At 36.2% G+C, this 18,926-nt stretch overlaps 1 protein-coding gene across 16 annotated transcripts in view; it reads left to right on the top strand.

The window, feature by feature from the left end:
• R3HDM1 (R3H domain containing 1) overlaps nt 1-18,926 on the top strand; it is a 177,860-nt gene that overhangs the window by 101,688 nt on the left and 57,246 nt on the right. For 7 of the 16 annotated variants that reach the window (XM_032637458.1, XM_032637452.1, XM_032637465.1 and 4 more), the window contains 8 exons: nt 444-552; nt 642-737; nt 3,190-3,227; nt 3,336-3,386; nt 3,499-3,725; nt 7,485-7,739; nt 10,476-10,627; nt 16,796-17,080. In XM_032637458.1, the coding sequence (XP_032493349.1) occupies nt 444-552; nt 642-737; nt 3,190-3,227; nt 3,336-3,386; nt 3,499-3,725; nt 7,485-7,739; nt 10,476-10,627; nt 16,796-17,080 (1,213 nt within the window). Of the gene's footprint in view, nt 1-443; nt 553-641; nt 738-3,189; nt 3,228-3,335; nt 3,387-3,498; nt 3,726-7,484; nt 7,740-10,475; nt 10,628-14,464; nt 14,567-16,795; nt 17,081-18,926 lie in introns of all 16 variants that reach the window. The other 9 variants (XM_032637454.1, XM_032637455.1, XM_032637464.1 and 6 more) reach the window with 7 other exon arrangements.

The raw sequence follows: 18,926 nt of genomic DNA, 5'->3' as shown, positions 1-18,926 counted from the left end.
TAATAATGACAAACTTCTACTGAGTGTTTACTGCTTTAAGTGCTGGTCATCTATTAATTCATTTCATCTTCACAACAGCCTTATGAAGTAGGTACACTGTAATTCCTATTTACAAATGAGGAAACTAGGGGAAATAAAGGTTAATAAGTAACTTGTGTAAGTCCTAAAGCAACTAAGTGTTAAAGCTGAGTATTTGAACCTTAGCAGTCAAATTCCAGAGCCCACAATGTATTTCATACAGCCTTTCAGTCATGACATGGGGTAGTTAATATTTTCTCATAAGATTGTTTTGAGGAGTAATTGAGATAACATAAGTATCTATTAATGGCACTAGTGAGTGGTAACTTATATTTATCACCTTCTATAAAACTTTATATTTAACTTTTCTGTAAATATTTTGTATTATCTCTTTTGTTCCCTTGGTTTTTGCTTTTTTTTTTTAGACCTGATCAGAAATTTAATGAACATATTAAGGATGATAAAGGTGAAGACTTTCAGAAACGATATATCCTCAAGAGAGATAACTCTAGCTTTGACAAAGATGATAACCAGGTAACCTAGCATGATTAGAGCATTTTTATAGGTGCTGGACTTATACCAGCAGACCATTTTCCCAAGATTAATTGTTCTCTTTTCTTCAGATGAGAATACGTTTGAAAGATGACAGGAGAAGCAAATCTATAGAAGAAAGAGAAGAAGAGTACCAGAGAGCTAGAGACCGAATATTTTCCCAAGATGTATGTTCTAACTTATATTTAGCTCTTCATGTGTAAATATATGCTAATTGCATTATAGGGGTTCACTCCTCCCTCAATCTATTGATCACATATACTTCTAACTACATTTGTTACATATAAAGTCACCCCTTTAGAAATACTGCAGTCTGTCTTGTTCATGTTAATGATTTAGTAATTTATAAAATACTACTTTGCACCAGTTGTATAAACTTTTCAAAAGTTGAAAGCAGATCGACTAAGGAGTAGTATATTAGACTGAGTATATAGTTTATGTAATATTTTTTTCTTCCAGACTTCTCAGAGTTGAGATTTTTAGAACATTGTTCACTGTCTACAAAATCATGTACTCTAAATCCTACTTGTTAGTGGACTTTTCTTGATAAATAACTTGTTTCTTCTTTTAAAATACAGCTAATTGATTTTTCAGTTTAATATTTGTTTTCTACTTTATAAGTGATTATATGGAAGAGATCTTTGTTGTTGTTGTTGTTTTTTGGCTGCTCTGTGCGGCCTGTGGGATCTTAGTTTCCTGACCCGGGATCCAACCCACACCCCCCGCTTTGGGAGCTTAGAGTCTTAACCATTGGACCACCAGGGAAGTCCTGGAAGAGATCTTTTAAGTGGCTGATTATTTTACACATATATTTAAGGGAGAATCAGTTTGATTTTACCAATATCTGTTAAGCACCTGCTCTGTGCAGTACAGGGTACTAGTCAAGGATATAAGAATATATGTAGGGCTTCCCTGGTGGCGCAGTGGTTGAGAGTCCGCCTGCCGATGCAGCGGACACGAGTTCGTGTCCCGGTCCGGGAAGATCCCACATACCGCAGAGCGGCTAGGCCCGTGAGCCATGGCCGCTGAGCCTGCACGTCCGGAGCCTGTACTCGGCAACGGGAGAGGCCACAACAGTGAGAGGCCCGTGTACCACACACACAAAAAACTAAATGACATTAAAATCTAGACTGTCAGTTAAAACTTTATAATATTCAACAAATCTTATTGATCATGTATAGTAGGTGCTGTGCTGGGCACTGGAGAACATATCCATGGACATTTACATTAATTTATCTCCCAAACAGCCCTATATATGGTAGATACTATCACTGTTTTTATTTTATAGATAAGTAAACTGAGGCTCCAGGAAGCTAAGGAAAATAGACAAGGATCATCCAGCTAGAAAAATGACAGAGTTGGGATTTCAGCGCATGTCTTCTGAACTCAGAGCCTAACCTAGATCTATTTCCTCTCTCTAGTTTGTAAGATGGATGAGGTCTTTACCCATGATGAGTATTCAGATAATGACAATATGGTGTGTGATTTGTATAGAAACATGAAGGTAAAATAAGGAACACAGCAGAGAAGCACCACAAAACAGAATTGAGGAGTGAGAGGGAGAGTTAGCTTCCAAGAGAAGAACTGAAGGAGTGAAGTATTCTGTGTCCAGGGTCAACATCTGCAGAGAGCCAGAGATAAAGGAGAACTTGACACATGAGGAATTGAAAGATTCAGAGTACCTGGATTGTAGCCTAGGTGACAAGAATTGAGGGACGTTTCAATTGGAGAAATAAGCAGGAAGCAGGTGACTTGCTCCTGAAAGCTAGTTAAAGAGTTTGGGGCTTTTAGCTAGAGCAGGGGTCAGCAAACTTTTTCTATAATGGGACAGATAATGAGTATTTTAGGCTTTTCAAGCTATATAGTCTTTATTGCAACAACTCAGATCTGCCATTTTAATATGAAAGCGTCCATAGACAATACACGAATGAATGGGCATGGCTGTCTTCCGATGAATCTGTATTTACAAAAACAGGTAGCTGACTGTAGTTTGCGGACCCCTGTGCTAGAATGAAGGGGGCTACTAAGGAGGGAACAGATGTGATCAGATTGATATTTTAGAGAGATAGCTATGGCTTCTGCTGTTTAAATTGGATGAAAAGAGCAAAACTGGTAGCTGGAAAACTAGAAGACTGTTGTAATAATACAAGATGCAAAACAGATGGTTGCCTGAGTTAGGTTAATAGCACTGGAGGATTTTGGCTGTAAGCTACATTGAGGCGTAGCTGCTTGTTCACTGCTACAGCTACTGCCAAAGCACAGGTGATCAAAATATTTGTTGAGTGAAGGAGGTGGAATCTACAGACAGGTGTTTACTTCGAATATGTAATAGTGAAAATGGGTTCACTTTTTAGAGAGATATTTGAATTTCAAGTTACTTTGTACAACAAAAATGAGTGGCTTCAAAAATGTATATCTGTTAAAAATAAGCATAGTTATCTCCAAGCCAAAATAATTTTTCATTGTCACTTATTTTTGCAAATTATCACCATGTTTGATTTGAGGGGTGAGGGTAACTACTTTTTTAAAATTATTACGCGATTTTTGTTGTCATCATTAGTTTCCAGATGGCATTATCTGACAAATGCTCAACTTTTTATATCTGTTCTTTCTTTCTAGTCCCTGTGTTCCCAAGAGAATTATATTATTGACAAAAGGTGAGAGGCTTTTTAATATTTGTTTTGCTAAGTGTCTCACTGATGCTAATAAAAATTTAAATGTTTTAAAAAAATAAAAATAAAAATGTTTTATGAAAATGCCAACAGAATCCAAGACGAGGATGCTAGTAGCACCCAGCAGAGGCGCCAGATATTTAGGTATTGGAAGCATGTTTTCATGCACTACACAGTATTGAATATTTAAAGCATTTTTTTATAATTTTCCTTTTTGTCTCTATTAGCTTTTCAAAGTTTTATTTCTAAATTACAGAGTTAATAAAGATTCTTCAGGGAGATCAACAAATAGCCATCAAAGCAGCACTGAGAACGAGTTGAAGTACTCTGAACCACGACCCTGGAGCAGCACAGATTCAGACAGCTCTCTCCGAAACTTCAAGCCCGCTGTAACCAAAGCCAGCAGCTTCAGTGGAATTTCAGTTCTGACAAGAGGTGATAGTTCTGGAAGCAGCAAAAGCATAGGCAGGCTTTCAAAAACAGGTATAAATATCTGTCTAGAACTGTGCAGTCAAAACATTAGTTTCCCTAATGTTGTCTTAGCTCTTTATTCATCATGTGGCTTCTGTAGTTATCCTAAAATATAGGATTCCTACCAGCAGTACATTGAGCACCTCCAAAGTACTTAAGAGGTAACGCGTTTACTGACATTAGGATTTATTCTCTGTGTGAGAGAGATTTACAGAAGGCATCTTACCTTACCTAGGATTAGTTAACATTGATTGCATTTTCAGCTAATACTATCATTAGCTGAAATTCAGCTAATACTATCATATTATTGAGTGCATTTCATGATAAAGTTCATTTGCCATTCCAAAAAACATATAAAATTGCTGAGAAGTTTTTGAGGAATTTAAAAACTAAAGAAATATAATACAATGTAATTATTATGGATAAGTAGAAATTTCAATAACATTCTCATTCTACTAGCTTCTTTGCTTTTAGATTACATAACTTTTAGGCTCCTAGCATTTTTCTCTTTTCACTTTCACTGGCTTCGATACTAAAGTTCATGTCTCTTTTAGGATCCTCACGGATCTTTATTTGTATCCCAAAATAAGCATGAAAATCAGCAGAAATGGCTCTTTATCCTTTCGGGTAAAGCCTAGATATATGGTTTTACACAGATAACAATTAAAGGGAGAGGTGTAAATTTGAAGGTGACAGAGTAAATTTTTCTCATCTCTGACTGTAATTCAGTACTTTAAATTCTTAAGGTTTGTGAATTGCACTTGTCATCTTTTTAACTTATAATGTGGATATTTAAAATGTCTTAGTGTATATGATAGACTCTTGCTAAAGATAGGTAAATTTTAGGAATATAAGAAATATGCATATGTACCAAATATGCATTTATTTGATAAACGGTCAGTCATCATGTCATCATAACAGGAAAAAAACTACTCATGTGTTGTGAGAAAGTCATTTAGACACACAGCCAAATTAAAACATTTTTAAAAATTTATTTATTTATATTTTTTTGCTGCATCGAGTCTTAGTTATGGCACGTGGGATCTTTCGTTGCGGTGCACAGGCTCAGTAGTTGCAGCGCACGGGCCCAGTTGCCCAGCAGCATGTGGGATCTTAGTTCCCTGACCAGGGATCAAACCAGTGACCCTGCATTGCAAGACATATTCTCAACCACTAGATCACCAGGGAAGTCCCTAAAACATTTTTAGAACATGTACTATTTATAATCTATATTATCTTCAGAGATGAAAATAAATATTTAATTCTTTTATTAGGAAAATTTTTTTTTTCATATAGTTCTTGGAGATAGTCATTTTTGGCACAACTTAAAATAGAAGTTATCCTTCTGAGGCAATCGCTGTAGTGTATCATGTTTGTTTATGTCATTCATTAAAAATTAATTCTCCATCCCAGAGTCAATTCTGTTATTCAAAGCCTAATTAACTATTTACATCATCAAACTCTTTTCCTTTCTTTCATTGTCTCATTGTCTACCTTAAGCCATTATAGTGAAAGTCAGTGACTTCTTCAGTCTCTATATAATAGAAAATTAAGTAGATTGGAGGCAGGAAAGCAGTTAAAAACAAATTATCAAATTAGCTTATTAAGTACAGTGAGAAATAAATTTTAAGCTGATGCTAATGTAAGTACTTGGAATATTTTTATTCTACCTTTGTCCCTTGCTATGATAAAAAATTGAAAGTTGACTTTACGTTACAGGAAGATGCTATGATTATGAGCTGAAAATGAAAGTCTGCAGTGAAACCTGACAGTTGTTTCTCTTGATAGAGAATTATCATTTTTGTTATTTCCTACACTACTCTTAATCTTTCTGTGTTCTTATAGATAAGGGGTTTCTGATATAAGAGGTTTTGGGCATTTGGCTGTGCTAAGTTCTTTGTCCTGGGGGAAAAAATATAATCTGTATATTCCTAGGTGTTAATCTAAAAGGTAAAAATATACATAACTTTGTCCTTTTGGGAATGTGGGTAATGTGTTTTTTGTGGCTGTCTGTGGCTGCTGTTATTGGGTTGGCCAAATAGTGCCTTCGGTTTTTAAGTAAAAATAAAAGACACATTTTTCATTTTCACCAAGAACTTTACTGAACAACATAGTGACCGTTCCATTGCCTTCTGCCATTTTTCAGGCAACTTCATAATTCCATTTTCCCAAAACTTTTTATCTTTTTGAGCAAAGAACTGTTCTAGGTGCCTTTTACAGTCTTCAAGAGAATTGAAATTTTTTTCCATTAAGAGAATTTTGTAAAGACTGAAATAAATGGAAATCCGAAGGCGCAATGTCTGGTGAATACGGCAGATGAATCAGAACTTCCCAGCCAAGCTGTAACAGTTTTTGCCTGGTCATCAAAGAAACATGCCATCTTGCGTTACCTTGATGGAAGATTATGTGTGTTCTGTTGACTAATTCTAGACACTTTTCTTCAAGTGCTGCTTTCATTTGGTCTAACTGGGAGCAGTACTTCTTGGAGTGAATCGTTTGGTTTTCCGGAAGGAGCTCATAATAGAGGACCCCCTTCCAATCCCACCATTTACACAATCACTTTCTTTGGATGAAGAGCGGCCTTTGGTGTGGTTGGTGGTTCATTTCACTTGTCCCATGATCTCTTCCATTCCACATTATCTTATAGTATCCACTTTTCATCGCCCGTCACAATGTGTTTTAAAAACGGAACGATTTCGGGGCTTCCTTGGTGGTGCAGTGGTTGAGAGTCTGCCTGCCGATGCAGTGGACGCGGGTTCATGCCCCGGTCCGGGAAGATCCCACATGCCGCAGAGCGGCTGGGCCCGTGAGCCATGGCCGCTGAGCCTGCGCGTCCGGAGCCTGTGCTCCGCAACAGGAGAGGCCACAGCAGTGAGAGGCCCCCATACCGAAAAAAAAAAAAAAAAAAAAAAAAAAAAAAAAAAAAAACGATTTCATTACATTTCAGTAGAGAATTTCATGTAGAAATACAGTCGAGGTTTTTTTCACTTAACTTACGTGGAACCCAAACATCAAAGCAATTCACATAACCAGGCTAGTGCAAATGATTTTCAATGCTTGATTTGGATATTTTGAGTATGTCACCTATCTCCTATGTAGTATAACGTTGATTGTTCTCAATTAACGTCTCAGTTTGATCGCTGTCAACTTCAACTAGTCTACTCATCTCTGGAGTATCGTCCAGCAGGAAATATCCATCACGAAACTTCGCAAACCACTTTTGACGTATTCGATCAGTCACAGCACCTTCTCCATACACGGCACAAATCTCTCTTTGCGTTTCAGTTGCGTTTTTACCTTTCTTGAAATAATAAAGCATAATATGCCGAAAATGTTGCTATTTTCTTCCATCTTCAATATTAAAATGGCTTTACAAAAATTCACCAATTTTTGGTAAGTTTTTTTTAACTGCAGCTGTCACATACAGTCTAACAAACTTGTTTCAAATGAAGTTAAAGAGAACTAAGTGCTACTAGAGCCATCCTACGGAAAAAAACCGAACGAATCTTTTGGCCACCCCAGTATTATAGACTTGCTTTAGTTGCATGCTTTGGCTATGACTTCTCTTGCAACTTATGTGATCAGTTTTGCTGTGTTAAACATGTTCTTGGTGGGGAGGGGAAGCAAAATTGTACAGTAAGTCAAAAATAGTTCATGCTTTTATGTGGTAACTGCATGTTATGCAATGTGAATTTTATTGTTACATATTTAAAACCTGCGTTTTTATATGAGGTTTAAAAAATTCCCTCTTTTTCATTACTCCTCCCCTAGGTTCTGAGTCTTCTGGTAGTGTAGGGTCATCTACGGGCTCTCTCTCTCACATCCAGCAGCCTCTTCCAGGTACAGCTCTCAGCCAGTCTTCTCATGGCGCACCTGTCGTCTATCCAACTGTCAGCACTCATAGTTCTCTTTCCTTTGATGGTGGCCTAAATGGGCAAGTCGCATCTCCTAGCACTAGCTTCTTTTTGCTTCCCTTGGAAGCGACAGGCATACCACCTGGCAGTATTCTGATCAACCCACAAACAGGTTGGTATCCAGAAAAAGGTTTATTTCAGTTGAGATATCAGGAGTTATCTGAAAACTAAAGAATATGTATTAAATGTATTATCTGTATATGCATTGTCAGCTTTTTATATTTCATGTGTGATTAGCATTTTCCCTAGAACTTTAATAAAAACACTTTATGCTAGAGAATGTTAAAAGACATTTATATCAGAAAGTATTTTTCTCCTTGTGACATCCATGACATCATCTTTTAGGCCAAATAATTAAGAAACAATTCATTTCCTAGAAATGGGACAACCACCTTTGAAAGAACTTTATTTGATAGAACAGTTTTACCGTGGGAAAAATAGTATGCATTTCATGAAGAAGGAGAACGTTAGCAGCTCTTACTTCTTACGTAATGCGGTGGAAAGAACCCATAAGTAATTGCTCTTCTGAATACGGTAACTGCTTTCTACTTAGGAAAAGCTAAAGAACATCTTATTAGTAGTGAAAGAAAATAGATAGTCGTTATGAATTAATATTGACAACACATTCTTTGCAATTAGATAGTACTTTGTATTTATTGAGTGTTTATCATGTACTGTGTTATGTGCTTTAAATACATTACTTATAGCAACCCTGTTAGGTAGGTGAGATCTACATTTACAGATAAGGAAACTGAACTTCAGAGAGATTAAGAAACTGCAGTCATAATACCTTTCATTATGTATATTGGCAAAAATGACTTATATTGAGAAAATAAAATTTTTTTTAAATGGCAAGAAGTTTTGGTTTCTAATGAAAATAACATAGCCCAATCATATGGTAAGATAATGAAAATAACCTTAAGTCATTCAATAACCTTCCTTAAAGATTCAGATTTAGCTAATGTGGTCATACCAGCATGGTAACAGTTGGGCAAGGTAGATACAGGTGAGAGTGTCAGAGTCTCTGAGTGTTCTGAAACTTGCCTTTTGTTTGTTGTAGAAAAAACCATGGCTGGGAACTTGTTACCTTCAGATTTCATTTGCATCTCTTTTTTAAGATAAAGTATTCAAACTTTTGTTTCTGTTGTAAAAATGGAATTAGCGTAAATAACTGACTCTTCAAAAACTCAGTTTTTGCTTTATAACCGTTATCTTCTGATCCTTCAAGTCTATTATATTACTAAACTTCCTGTTTTCCTGGGGCAGAATATAAGATGATTTAATATTTTACTATTTTCTGTTATTTTTAATTCAGAATATTAGTTAACATGGTTTTGGTAACGTGGAAGCTTCATTTGAGTAGAAATGAGAAACTAAGCAACCTGAAATTAAATTGTATACTTAATTTTAAATTAGCCCAAAAGTGATCTCTTTGTTTTTGAGAACAGCATCACCACACATCCAGCTTTTTTCACACAATCCTTAAGTTACTTTTAAACATGCTTTCACTCAAGTCTTCTCTACCATTTTTTTTTTCAAAATTATTTATAACAATCAACAAATATCCAGCATGGCTTGCTTTTAGTTATCTATAACCATCACATAAATTATCAGGAAATTAACTGATGAAAATAATTTGACTTTGGAGAACTTTTCCCACTTGACAGCAATGGAACAGTGTATTCTGCTTTCCCAAATACTATTTTATTATATGTCACAAGTTTATTTTTAAAAAAGAGAGGATGTTTTGAAGGCAGTTTAAGACACATAGATATTCTTCCCATCCTAAAAGGGTATGTAGTCAATGATCTCTTTATTTCACATAGTCCTTTCATTTTTCTTTCTTTCTTTTTTTAATAATCTGGTGTGTTTTTTTAAATCATTCAGTGTATAGTAAGGAAAAATACTACTCTTTGAATCTGTTTATGTGTACATTGAAAAAGTCTGGAGGAAGGTATCCAAATTGTTGATGATAAGATTATGGGGAGTTTATTTACTTTCTGATCTGTATTTGTTAGGTTTTTTCTGTATTTGTTAGTTATTTCTAAGAATATTACTTTGTATAATAAGAAAAACTTGTTTAGAATGTATGTGTAGAGAGTTACTTAAAAGTATTCCTCCCATAATTGGTAACCAATAAGAATAAGCCTCAAAATCAGTACTAAAATTCTCTCTCGTTTTATTTCTTACCTATGAGTAAAGCTCATTGGAAGTGAAAGGAAATTTTTTTAGAAAATTATTTAGAATTTTTAAATTATTTTCTACTTTAACAAGTTAGAAGTTATAAAATAAGGACACTGCCATCAGCTCCACAATTTGAAATTTGAAGTTATCAACCATTTTAATTTTCATCAGCTTTTAATCTTACTAGTTAAATATATGCAGTGTGACCTGTAAATTAGATATTTCTTACCATCTAACAGGCTAATTAATAAATTTCCAGTATCCCAAAGTCAGGTATTTTTTTTTTCCCCTTGAAACTGAAATGTTACACAATCCTGTAACTCAATCCCTTGAGCAAGATGTGTTTCAGAATTGAGTTTCTTGGAAAATACTGTGTAGTATAAAACAACTCAAGTGGTTTCTGGCGCGGCATCCCCATAGTAAAACACCACAGCAAAAATTTTGAATATTTACTCTAAGTGGGAAATATAAAGACTATTAATAGGCTCGTGTAAGGTCACGCTTTGCTTTCCAAGGTAAGAAAAGCTTTTGGTTTCCAGAACCTTGACGCTTTTGGAATTATGAATCAGGACTGCAGACATGTGCTGTAAAGTTGTCTGTAGAGCGACCTATATTTGGTCTCCATCGTAAATGATCTTTTGTTCTTCCTTTTTAAAATTTTCAGGTCAGCCCTTCCTAAACCCAGATGGGAGTCCAGTTGTGTGTAGCCCTCCTGTGACTCAACAGCCAGTTAGAGCCCAAGTGCCTGGACCTCCACAGCCGCCTCTGCCAGCACTGCCACCTCAGCAGCAAGCAGCCCATCACATCTTCTCACAGGTGCACACGTCCACGATTACACAATGCTAAGTTCACCTGCCTTTGCATATTTGGGACTAAAGTCACTAATTATAATCGAGAGAGCCCAAGTAAGTGTCTCTTAGAACTTTAGTATTCTCCACCAGTGATGTCCTACTCATCGCTCGTAGGAAGAGAGGTTAACTTCAAGGGCTTTTCTGCTAATGAAAACAGAATATATATTGGAAGGAAGGGAAATTTTTATCTCATGACCCTGTATGGTGAGTATTTTATACCTTGCATTTCACAACAGCAGGCAAGGGACCAGAGGAATAAAAAGCAAAACTAAGATAGTTCATTACCCCAGTGAGCAAAGTGAGTTGTTCTAAGATTCAACAGATCAAGCACTTAGAAGAAACTGAGTTGACTCGCCTCGCTACAAGGTACTCTCCACCCCACCTGCTCTATGAAAGATAAAGACAGAAACATTGACTTAGAATTCTCAGTAGTACTCTTAATAATATCTTGAATTTGTATAAATGTTTAGAGTTTACACATGCATTTTCACATTCAAGCTTTTCCCCTGTAGATGTGTTACTCATTCTTGCTGAACTTGACTATACTAGTGTAAATTCTTACTTTCATTCTATCTTTTAAAGGTTGTGTAGCATATCAAAGGCAGTTTGTACAGTTATTTGCACCCCTTTTTCCCTGGAAGACGATCTAAATATTCCACTGGTGAGAACACGCAGAGTAATGTTTTGTGAAAGAAGTATAGTGATAAACTTGAACTGGAGAAATTTCATTAGTTTTATTCACAAGTTATATTTGTACTGCAGGGGTGAAAAATGTATGAGCAGTTTGATAAAGTTATCAAATATTTTTAAACTAATGCAAATAATTATTGCTCTGGCAATTAAGACTTGTAATACTGGGCAAGGCAGTTTCTCTGCAGTAGGACTTCAAGGTGTTTGATGCACTTCCAAGACCATACAAATGAATTCATATATGTAGAGGAAACTGTCTAAAACTACTTCCAAAGACTCCCATACCTACTTCCCAACCCCGTTTGATTACATACACTCAGGTACATATTAAACTACATAAAACTCCCTCCCTGGCCTTCTCTGCCTTGGTTTCATTCAACTTGGTCTTGAAGTGTTTCCCTTTCATTTGCTATCGTATGGTCATCTTTGCAGTGCTGTGAATTTCACCAGGAGCTTTATAGGGCTGATTTTCATTTGATTTAATTCAATGGAAATAATGTTAGTCAGGCACCTTCAAAAAATCCTAAGGGTTTATCTGTGGTTATATGTTTCAGATTATTATCTCTTAGAAATAGCTTTGACTGATTTAGCTTTAAAAGACAGCCCTAAGTGAAGATGTAGGCAGCTTAGTTTAGAAATGCTGTCTTAGGGCTTTCCTGGTGGCACAGTGGTTGAGAGTCCGCTTGCCGATGCAGGGGACATGGGTTCGTGCCCTGGTCCGGGAAGATGCCACACGCCGCGGAGAGGCTGGGCCCGTGAGCCATGGCCGCTGAGCCTGCGCGTCCAGAGCCTGTGCTCCGCAACGGGAGAGGCCACAACAGTGAGAGGTCCGCATACTGCAAAAAATAAAAAGAAATGCTGTCTTAATAGACTATAACTTGAAATTTTGGGGTATGCCTCAAACTCCATGGCTGTTTTTCCTGGCATTGCTTCAGGTGTTTCTGGTAATTCTTCGTCAAATACAAGAATAGAGAATTGATGAACAAATGATACTCAGTAGCGATCTCTTGCACACTGAGATAATTCATCCATGAAATTTCAAATAACCAAACACAGTAATGCTGTGATTTCCAAAGCCTTCAAATGGGCTGCGTTCTTGAAACCAGTCACTTTAAGTGGATGTTATTTTACAGCCAGTTGCAATTTAAGTAGGAAAAAGGAAGTGCTAACGCTTTTTCTTTTCTACGTAGTATCAGAATTTCACTTTGATCAGCCAGTCTTCTAGCCCACATTTTTCTCATTACCACTTGACACTCTAGCAGACATTAAGTCCTACCCTTAGTGCTTACAGTATTCTTCTTTCTTTTACGCCCCAGCAGACTAAGGCTTTTGTTTCATCTGACACTGACCTAGTAGGTCACGTTTTCTGGAAGAAAGTTGTGTCTTAATGGTTGTCTGACTTAATAACACATTATATAGCTTGTACTTGGTAGTTTTAAAGCCACAACGCCTCATTTAGTGTGATATGTGCTGTCATCCATTAGGAAGCTTGCTAATTTCTAGTCAAGAGGTTAGTGAGGAACCAGTGGCTACTCTGTAGATTTTCAGCTTATACTTTTTTTTAGTATGTTAGCTCTAGAATTTTTTGTGGAATTCTAAACTAATCTAAGCCTTTCATTTTTTCCAGAAACTGTTGTGTTGATTTTGTGGTGAAAGGGCAAACTCATCATTATACGTCTTAGTCCTAAGAATTTCTCCTTATCTAGATTATTCCCTGTTAATTTAGTTAATTTTAGTTCCCAAAATTAACTAAATCTTATTTAGTTAATTTTGCGTTTCTAAAGTGTACTGTTTGGAGATATTGTCCAGGGAGATTCATGTATGTATATGTAACCAAAACTAAGAGTTTTCATTAGATAAAATGACTTGGGTTCCTCCAGTGCTTGTTTAAATGATTGTATACAGGTCACTTAATTTCCCTTAACCTGATTGCCACCTGAATGGTAGATTATGATAGTCATTAAACCAATATATATATTGTCCTTTGTAATAAACTATATAAATGTAAGACTGGGAAACTAAATGCCATTATTAGCCTATAGATGGCCAGCTGTATTCCCTAAAATTTAGAAAGGATTGAAACCTCTTTCATGTTTCAGAACACCTGTTTTTTGAGTGCCCTTGGGAAACATAAAACTTAAAATTTTTTTTCTCTGAAATGCAGGAGTATTTCGTTAGTAAAAAGAATTTCAAATAATTACAGTGGATCGTCAAACCACATGGGTTTGAACTGCGAGGGTCCACTTATACATAGATTTTTTTCACTAAATACATAACTACAGTATACATGATCTGTGATTGGTTGAATCCGTGAAGTAGAATCTGCAGGCACAGGACCAACCATAAGTTATACACAGATTTTTGACTATGCAGAGGGTCAGTGCCCCTAATCCCTGAGTTGTTCAAAGACCAAGTGTAGTTTCTCAGCTCCTAATAGTCTCTCAATAAAAATGTTTAGTTAGAAGAAAACTGTGTTTATCTTCCTTATGTAAAAAGGTCTGTTTGTGTGTGTGTACACGCGCTTATATGTATGTGTGTGTTTTCTTTAGGCTATTAATGGTACTCACAGTACAGTTTTGTTTAAAAATTGCTAAAATTTAGGCAGTTTGGTCCCAAAAGAGTTATCTAATCATGCCTTATCAAATAGAGAGGATACTTGGCCATAGGTATTATGTAAGATATACTGTCTGATAATAAGAGTGAGTGAAGTTTTTCTTTTATTACTTAGTGTTACATAGCTAAGTAGAACAGCCCTGTCATCAAACCAGGAAGTAAGGATAAATGGTTTTGCTTTTACTGACTTAACCCAGGTGTCTTGTTAGATAATAGGATTTGAAATGTCTAAATTACCTGTTGCAGTGAATCTAATAAATACTTTTATGAAAAAAATTATCTTTCTAATTATGTTTTAAATTTAAATGTATGTTCTCAAAATTTTTCTACGTAGAGTTTCTTCGCTTGGTATTGTTTTTGTTGTTTCCTATAATGTTGTATTTTAAGTGACTTTGTAGTTTTAAGTTATTGCCAAAAAAAGTATAACTTTCCATTTTATGCAATTCTTCTAACATTTTATTCCGACATTAACATTGTTTGCCAACCTGTTATTCCTTAGCCTATTCGTCCTCTGCAGCCCTCTTCACAGCCTGTTCAGTACTCTACAGCCCCTTACCCATCCCCGTTCCTGCCAGTCTCACCCACCCAGCAATACTCCGTGGTACTATATCTCTATTCACCTCCTGCGTTGTTTCTGTGGGTAGATGTGTGATGAATCCTTGTGAATGTGATTGATGTGATATGTTCTTTTGTGATTTTCTAAAGTCAGGGTTACATACATTTTGAAAAAGCATTTCTAACCTGTATTAGAAATAATATATTCTCTTCCATAAAATATTTGTTATATTGGCTTATCACAGTGATTGTATAAAGCCTAATCTTTTCCTCCCTTTTCAAGTCCTAAGATGTTTTAGCTAATTTTCTCAATGAGGCCAGTGCAGGTCTGTGTGGTCCTGGGGTGGCAGCTTTCATCTGGGTTTAGGCTTTCTGTTCTTTCCCCAGTGCCCCAGGTCCAGTAGACTTAGTATCAGTCATTAGGGTGAATTGGAGCTTCCAATTACATAAGACATCCTCCTTAGTATACTTCCAAAGAAGATCTCTAGATATTTAATCTGTGACTAAAAATGATGGTACTTCATTGAATCCAAAGTATGCCCCAAGTTATACGTCTCAGTAAGAACTCAGATACACCGTTGCCATGTGTTCTCTGTGTGACCTTCTCTAGTTACTGAGTATATGAGGCCACCGTATAAAGTACCTCCTGCATAGTGCCTAACATGATATAGATATTCAATAAGTCTTAATGTCCTTCCCTTTAAATGAATCTGCCTAACCACCAGCATACTTTTCCCAGTGATGCTCTTATTTTTCAGACTATCTGGCCATCACATTTTGAAATCACATCCAGGTTAAATTATAAGCTATATCTTAAAATCACTTGCCACTTTTTAGAAATGTTTTGTTTTGTTGGGGGTGTTTTTGTTTTGAGCTTGAGGCAACCTTATTTACCAGCCTTGGCTCTGAATGATTTTCGAAAATCACTTTCAGTCTGAAAAAATGAAATTTTGCCAGCATTGAGAAGGTTGACAACATTTTTAGAAATACCATAAAAGCCTCAAAAATGTTTTGGAAAAATGGCAGATCTTTGGATTAAGAAAATGACTTTTTTTACCAAGATGACTCTGATGGTGGTATATAGTTATGGTATCTCTTTTTAAAATATTTGGCCACATTACATTGTAATTACAGCTAGTAGGTATTTGTAAGTATATTTTCCTCTTCTGAAACTATTCATTGAATTCTATGACTAGTGCTAGACTCTGTCAGAACAGCCATCTGGGAAGAGTAAAGCCATATACTTTCAGTCACTAAGTCAGGTTCCCTTTTTTTTCAGTCCCTTTATCATCTCCATAGCCTTAATTTACTTTGCAGAAACCAGCAGATTATAGAAATTGCAGACATGTCAACAGCTTTGATCTAACAACTCAATTACCACAATATTTTAAGTAACGTTTTTTCAAATTTTCCCTCTTAACAAAATACGGTACATATTGTCGCCAATCTGTGGCTCCTTGGGAGCAAGGGAATGCCTTTTTAACCCCATTATTGTCATATCAGTGATATTATGTAGACTAGTCAGAATTGATCCTTACGCTGTTGAGTCAGAGAAACATTTGTCAGATGGCATATAAATCGTAACCCTTTCTTGGCTGGGCACCATTGCCGGCTCTCTTAAGTAGCAAAAGCAGTAGGAAACTGTCATTTGGATTATATTTGTCTAACATCTGACTTACGGATAAACACTATGGAAGAGTTTATGACCAAATTATTGTTGAGAGATTAGAGTGTACATCAGGGAGGGTAGATTTTATATATTTTATTTCATTTCTGCTAGTATATTTGATTGTTAGGTATGGGAGGAGATACAGAAATGCATAGAACCTGAATCTTGCCTTCTGGGAAGAAGGGCACCGATTTAAAGTAAAGAGTAATTAGTACCGTGCGCTGCTAGACTCCTGGTCTTCGAAGTCCTTTCAGAAAATGTTAATTGTATAATATAAAAGTGTGCCTTTAGTCTTTATTTAGATAGTGTCTTTTCATTTTTTTATTGTGTAATGTTACACCCTACTCTTTTCTGCATGCTATACATTTCCGTTAGATATATTTTATGAGTAATTTGCAATGATAGCATTGTAATAGTCCTACCTTGCTGCCTTAGAGTTCTAATTTTCTTCAAGCTGTTCTTCTATTAAGTCATGTCTGTTGTAGATACATGATTTCCATAATATATACTACTGCAACTCTTCTTAAAATATATGAAGTATTTTTCTTTGATAAGTTTGGTCTGTGTATGGAAAGCTTACTGATTTCTGACTTCTCCCTTTGTTAGCAGGACAACCTTGGGTCTCAGTTTAGCCACATGAGTCTTGCCCGCCAGCCATCTGCAGATGGTTCTGATCCTCACGCCACCATGTTCCAGTCCACTGTTGTTCTTCAGTCCCCACAGCAGTCTGGTTATATCATGACAGCAGCCCCTCCACCACCGCCGCCACCGCCTCCTCCTCCGCTACCACCTGGGCAGCCAGTCCCTACTGCTGGCTATTCTGCCTCTGGTCATCCTGTCAGCCAGCCTGTGCTCCAGCAGCAAGGATATATTCAACAGCCCTCTCCACAGGTACATTGGTTTTTCATCTTTTCTCTCCTGTGGAAGCCTCTCATTTAAGATCACTTTTAACTTTAGAGAGTTTTTTGTTTTTTTTTTAATTTATTTATTTTTGTCTGTGTTGGGTCTTCGTTTCTGCACAAGGACTTTCTCTAGTTGCGGCGAGCAGGGGCCACTCTTCATCGCGGTGCGTGGGGCTCTCACTGTCGCGGCCTCTCTTGTTGCGGAGCACAGGCTCCAGACGCACAGGCTCAGTAGTTGTGGCTCACGGGCCCAGTTGCTCCGCGGCATGTGGGATCTTCCCAGATCAGGGCTCGAACCCGTGTCCCCTGCATTGGCAGGCAGATTCACAACCCCAGCGCCATCAGGGAAGCCCCTAGAGAGCTTATTTTTAATTTCGCATGGATAGGATTTGTGAGAACCTGTAAGCAAAGCTTGTAGTCATCTTCCCTTTTGGAGATTTTCAAGTGCATGCTAGACAACCACATGACATATAGACACTTCAGTTGGAGGGTTACAGTATGTGATCTTTGAGTTTCCTTCTGACTCTGAGAGGTTTCTTTTGTTCTAATTAGCTTAAGAGAAACACAGTAAAGTAAATGCACTATGAAAATAAAATGATACATTTTAAGAAGAGGTAGATCATTTTGGGGAGAATTAACATCTTAACACCATTGAATTGTCCAATGCACAAACATGGTATCTCTCTCCATTTATTTAGATCTTCCTTAATTTTTTGTCAACAGTATTTTGTAGTTTTCATCACACAAGTGTTACACGTATTTTTTTAATATAGCCCTAAATATTGAATGTTTTAAGGTGATATTCTAAAGGAGATTATTTTTAAATTTTATTTTCTATTTGTTCATTGCTAGTATGTAGAAATATAATTGTTTTTTATATACTGATCTTTTATCCTGTGGACTTTCTAAATTTGATTATTCTACATATATTATCCTTTCCAATCTATATACCTTTTGTTTCTTTTTCTTGCCTTATTACATTAGCTAGGAGTCCTTATGTTGAATACTTTCAACACAACAGAGGGAAGTAAAAATCTCTAGAATCCATGTATTAACTTAAATATAAGTTTTGAAAGTACATATGCTTTCCTTGTCTCCACCCATAAGGGTAAGTGTTCAGTCTTTCATCATTAACTGTGATACTATATGTGGGGGTTTTTGTACAATTTTCTAATATTCCTAGTTTGCTAAGAGTCTTTACCGTGAATGGATATTAATCTTGTAAAAAAAATTTTTTGGCATCTATGAGGTGATCATGTGGGGTTTTTTCCCCTTTAGTCTACTTATACAATAAATTACTTTGACTTTTGAATGTTAAACTAACCTTTTGTTTCTGGAACATACCTCACGATATATAGTGATATATATATCATGATATAGTTATCTTTTTTATATATCACTGCATTCAATTTGCTAGTATTTTCTTATGGATTTTTGCATGTATGTTCATGAAGGATATCAGTCTGTAGTTTGCTTGTAATGTCTTTTTCAGGTTGTAGTACCCAGGGTGATACTGACCTCAAAATGAGTTGGATAGTGTTCCCTCCTTTATTTTCTAAAGGAGTTTATGTAGATTTGGTGTTATTTCTTCTTGAATATTTGCTAGAATTGCACTAATGAATCCATTTGGACCTGGATTTCTTTTGCAGGGAAGGTTTTTAAATTATGAATTCTTATTTTTTAGTATTAAATAGATATAGGGCCGTTACAATTTCCTTTTCATTTTGGATGGTAGTTTGTATCAATTTCATTTATGTTGTGAAACTTTTTGGCATAAAGTTGCTCATATGTAATATCCCCTTTTTATACTTTTAGTATCTTCAGGATCTAAAGAT

Source organism: Phocoena sinus, chromosome 7 (genome assembly GCF_008692025.1).
Source record: "Phocoena sinus isolate mPhoSin1 chromosome 7, mPhoSin1.pri, whole genome shotgun sequence".
Classification (NCBI taxonomy): Eukaryota; Metazoa; Chordata; class Mammalia; order Artiodactyla; family Phocoenidae; genus Phocoena; species Phocoena sinus.
Note: the sequence above shows the minus strand (reverse complement) of the source record. Positions and strands in the feature narration are given on the sequence as shown.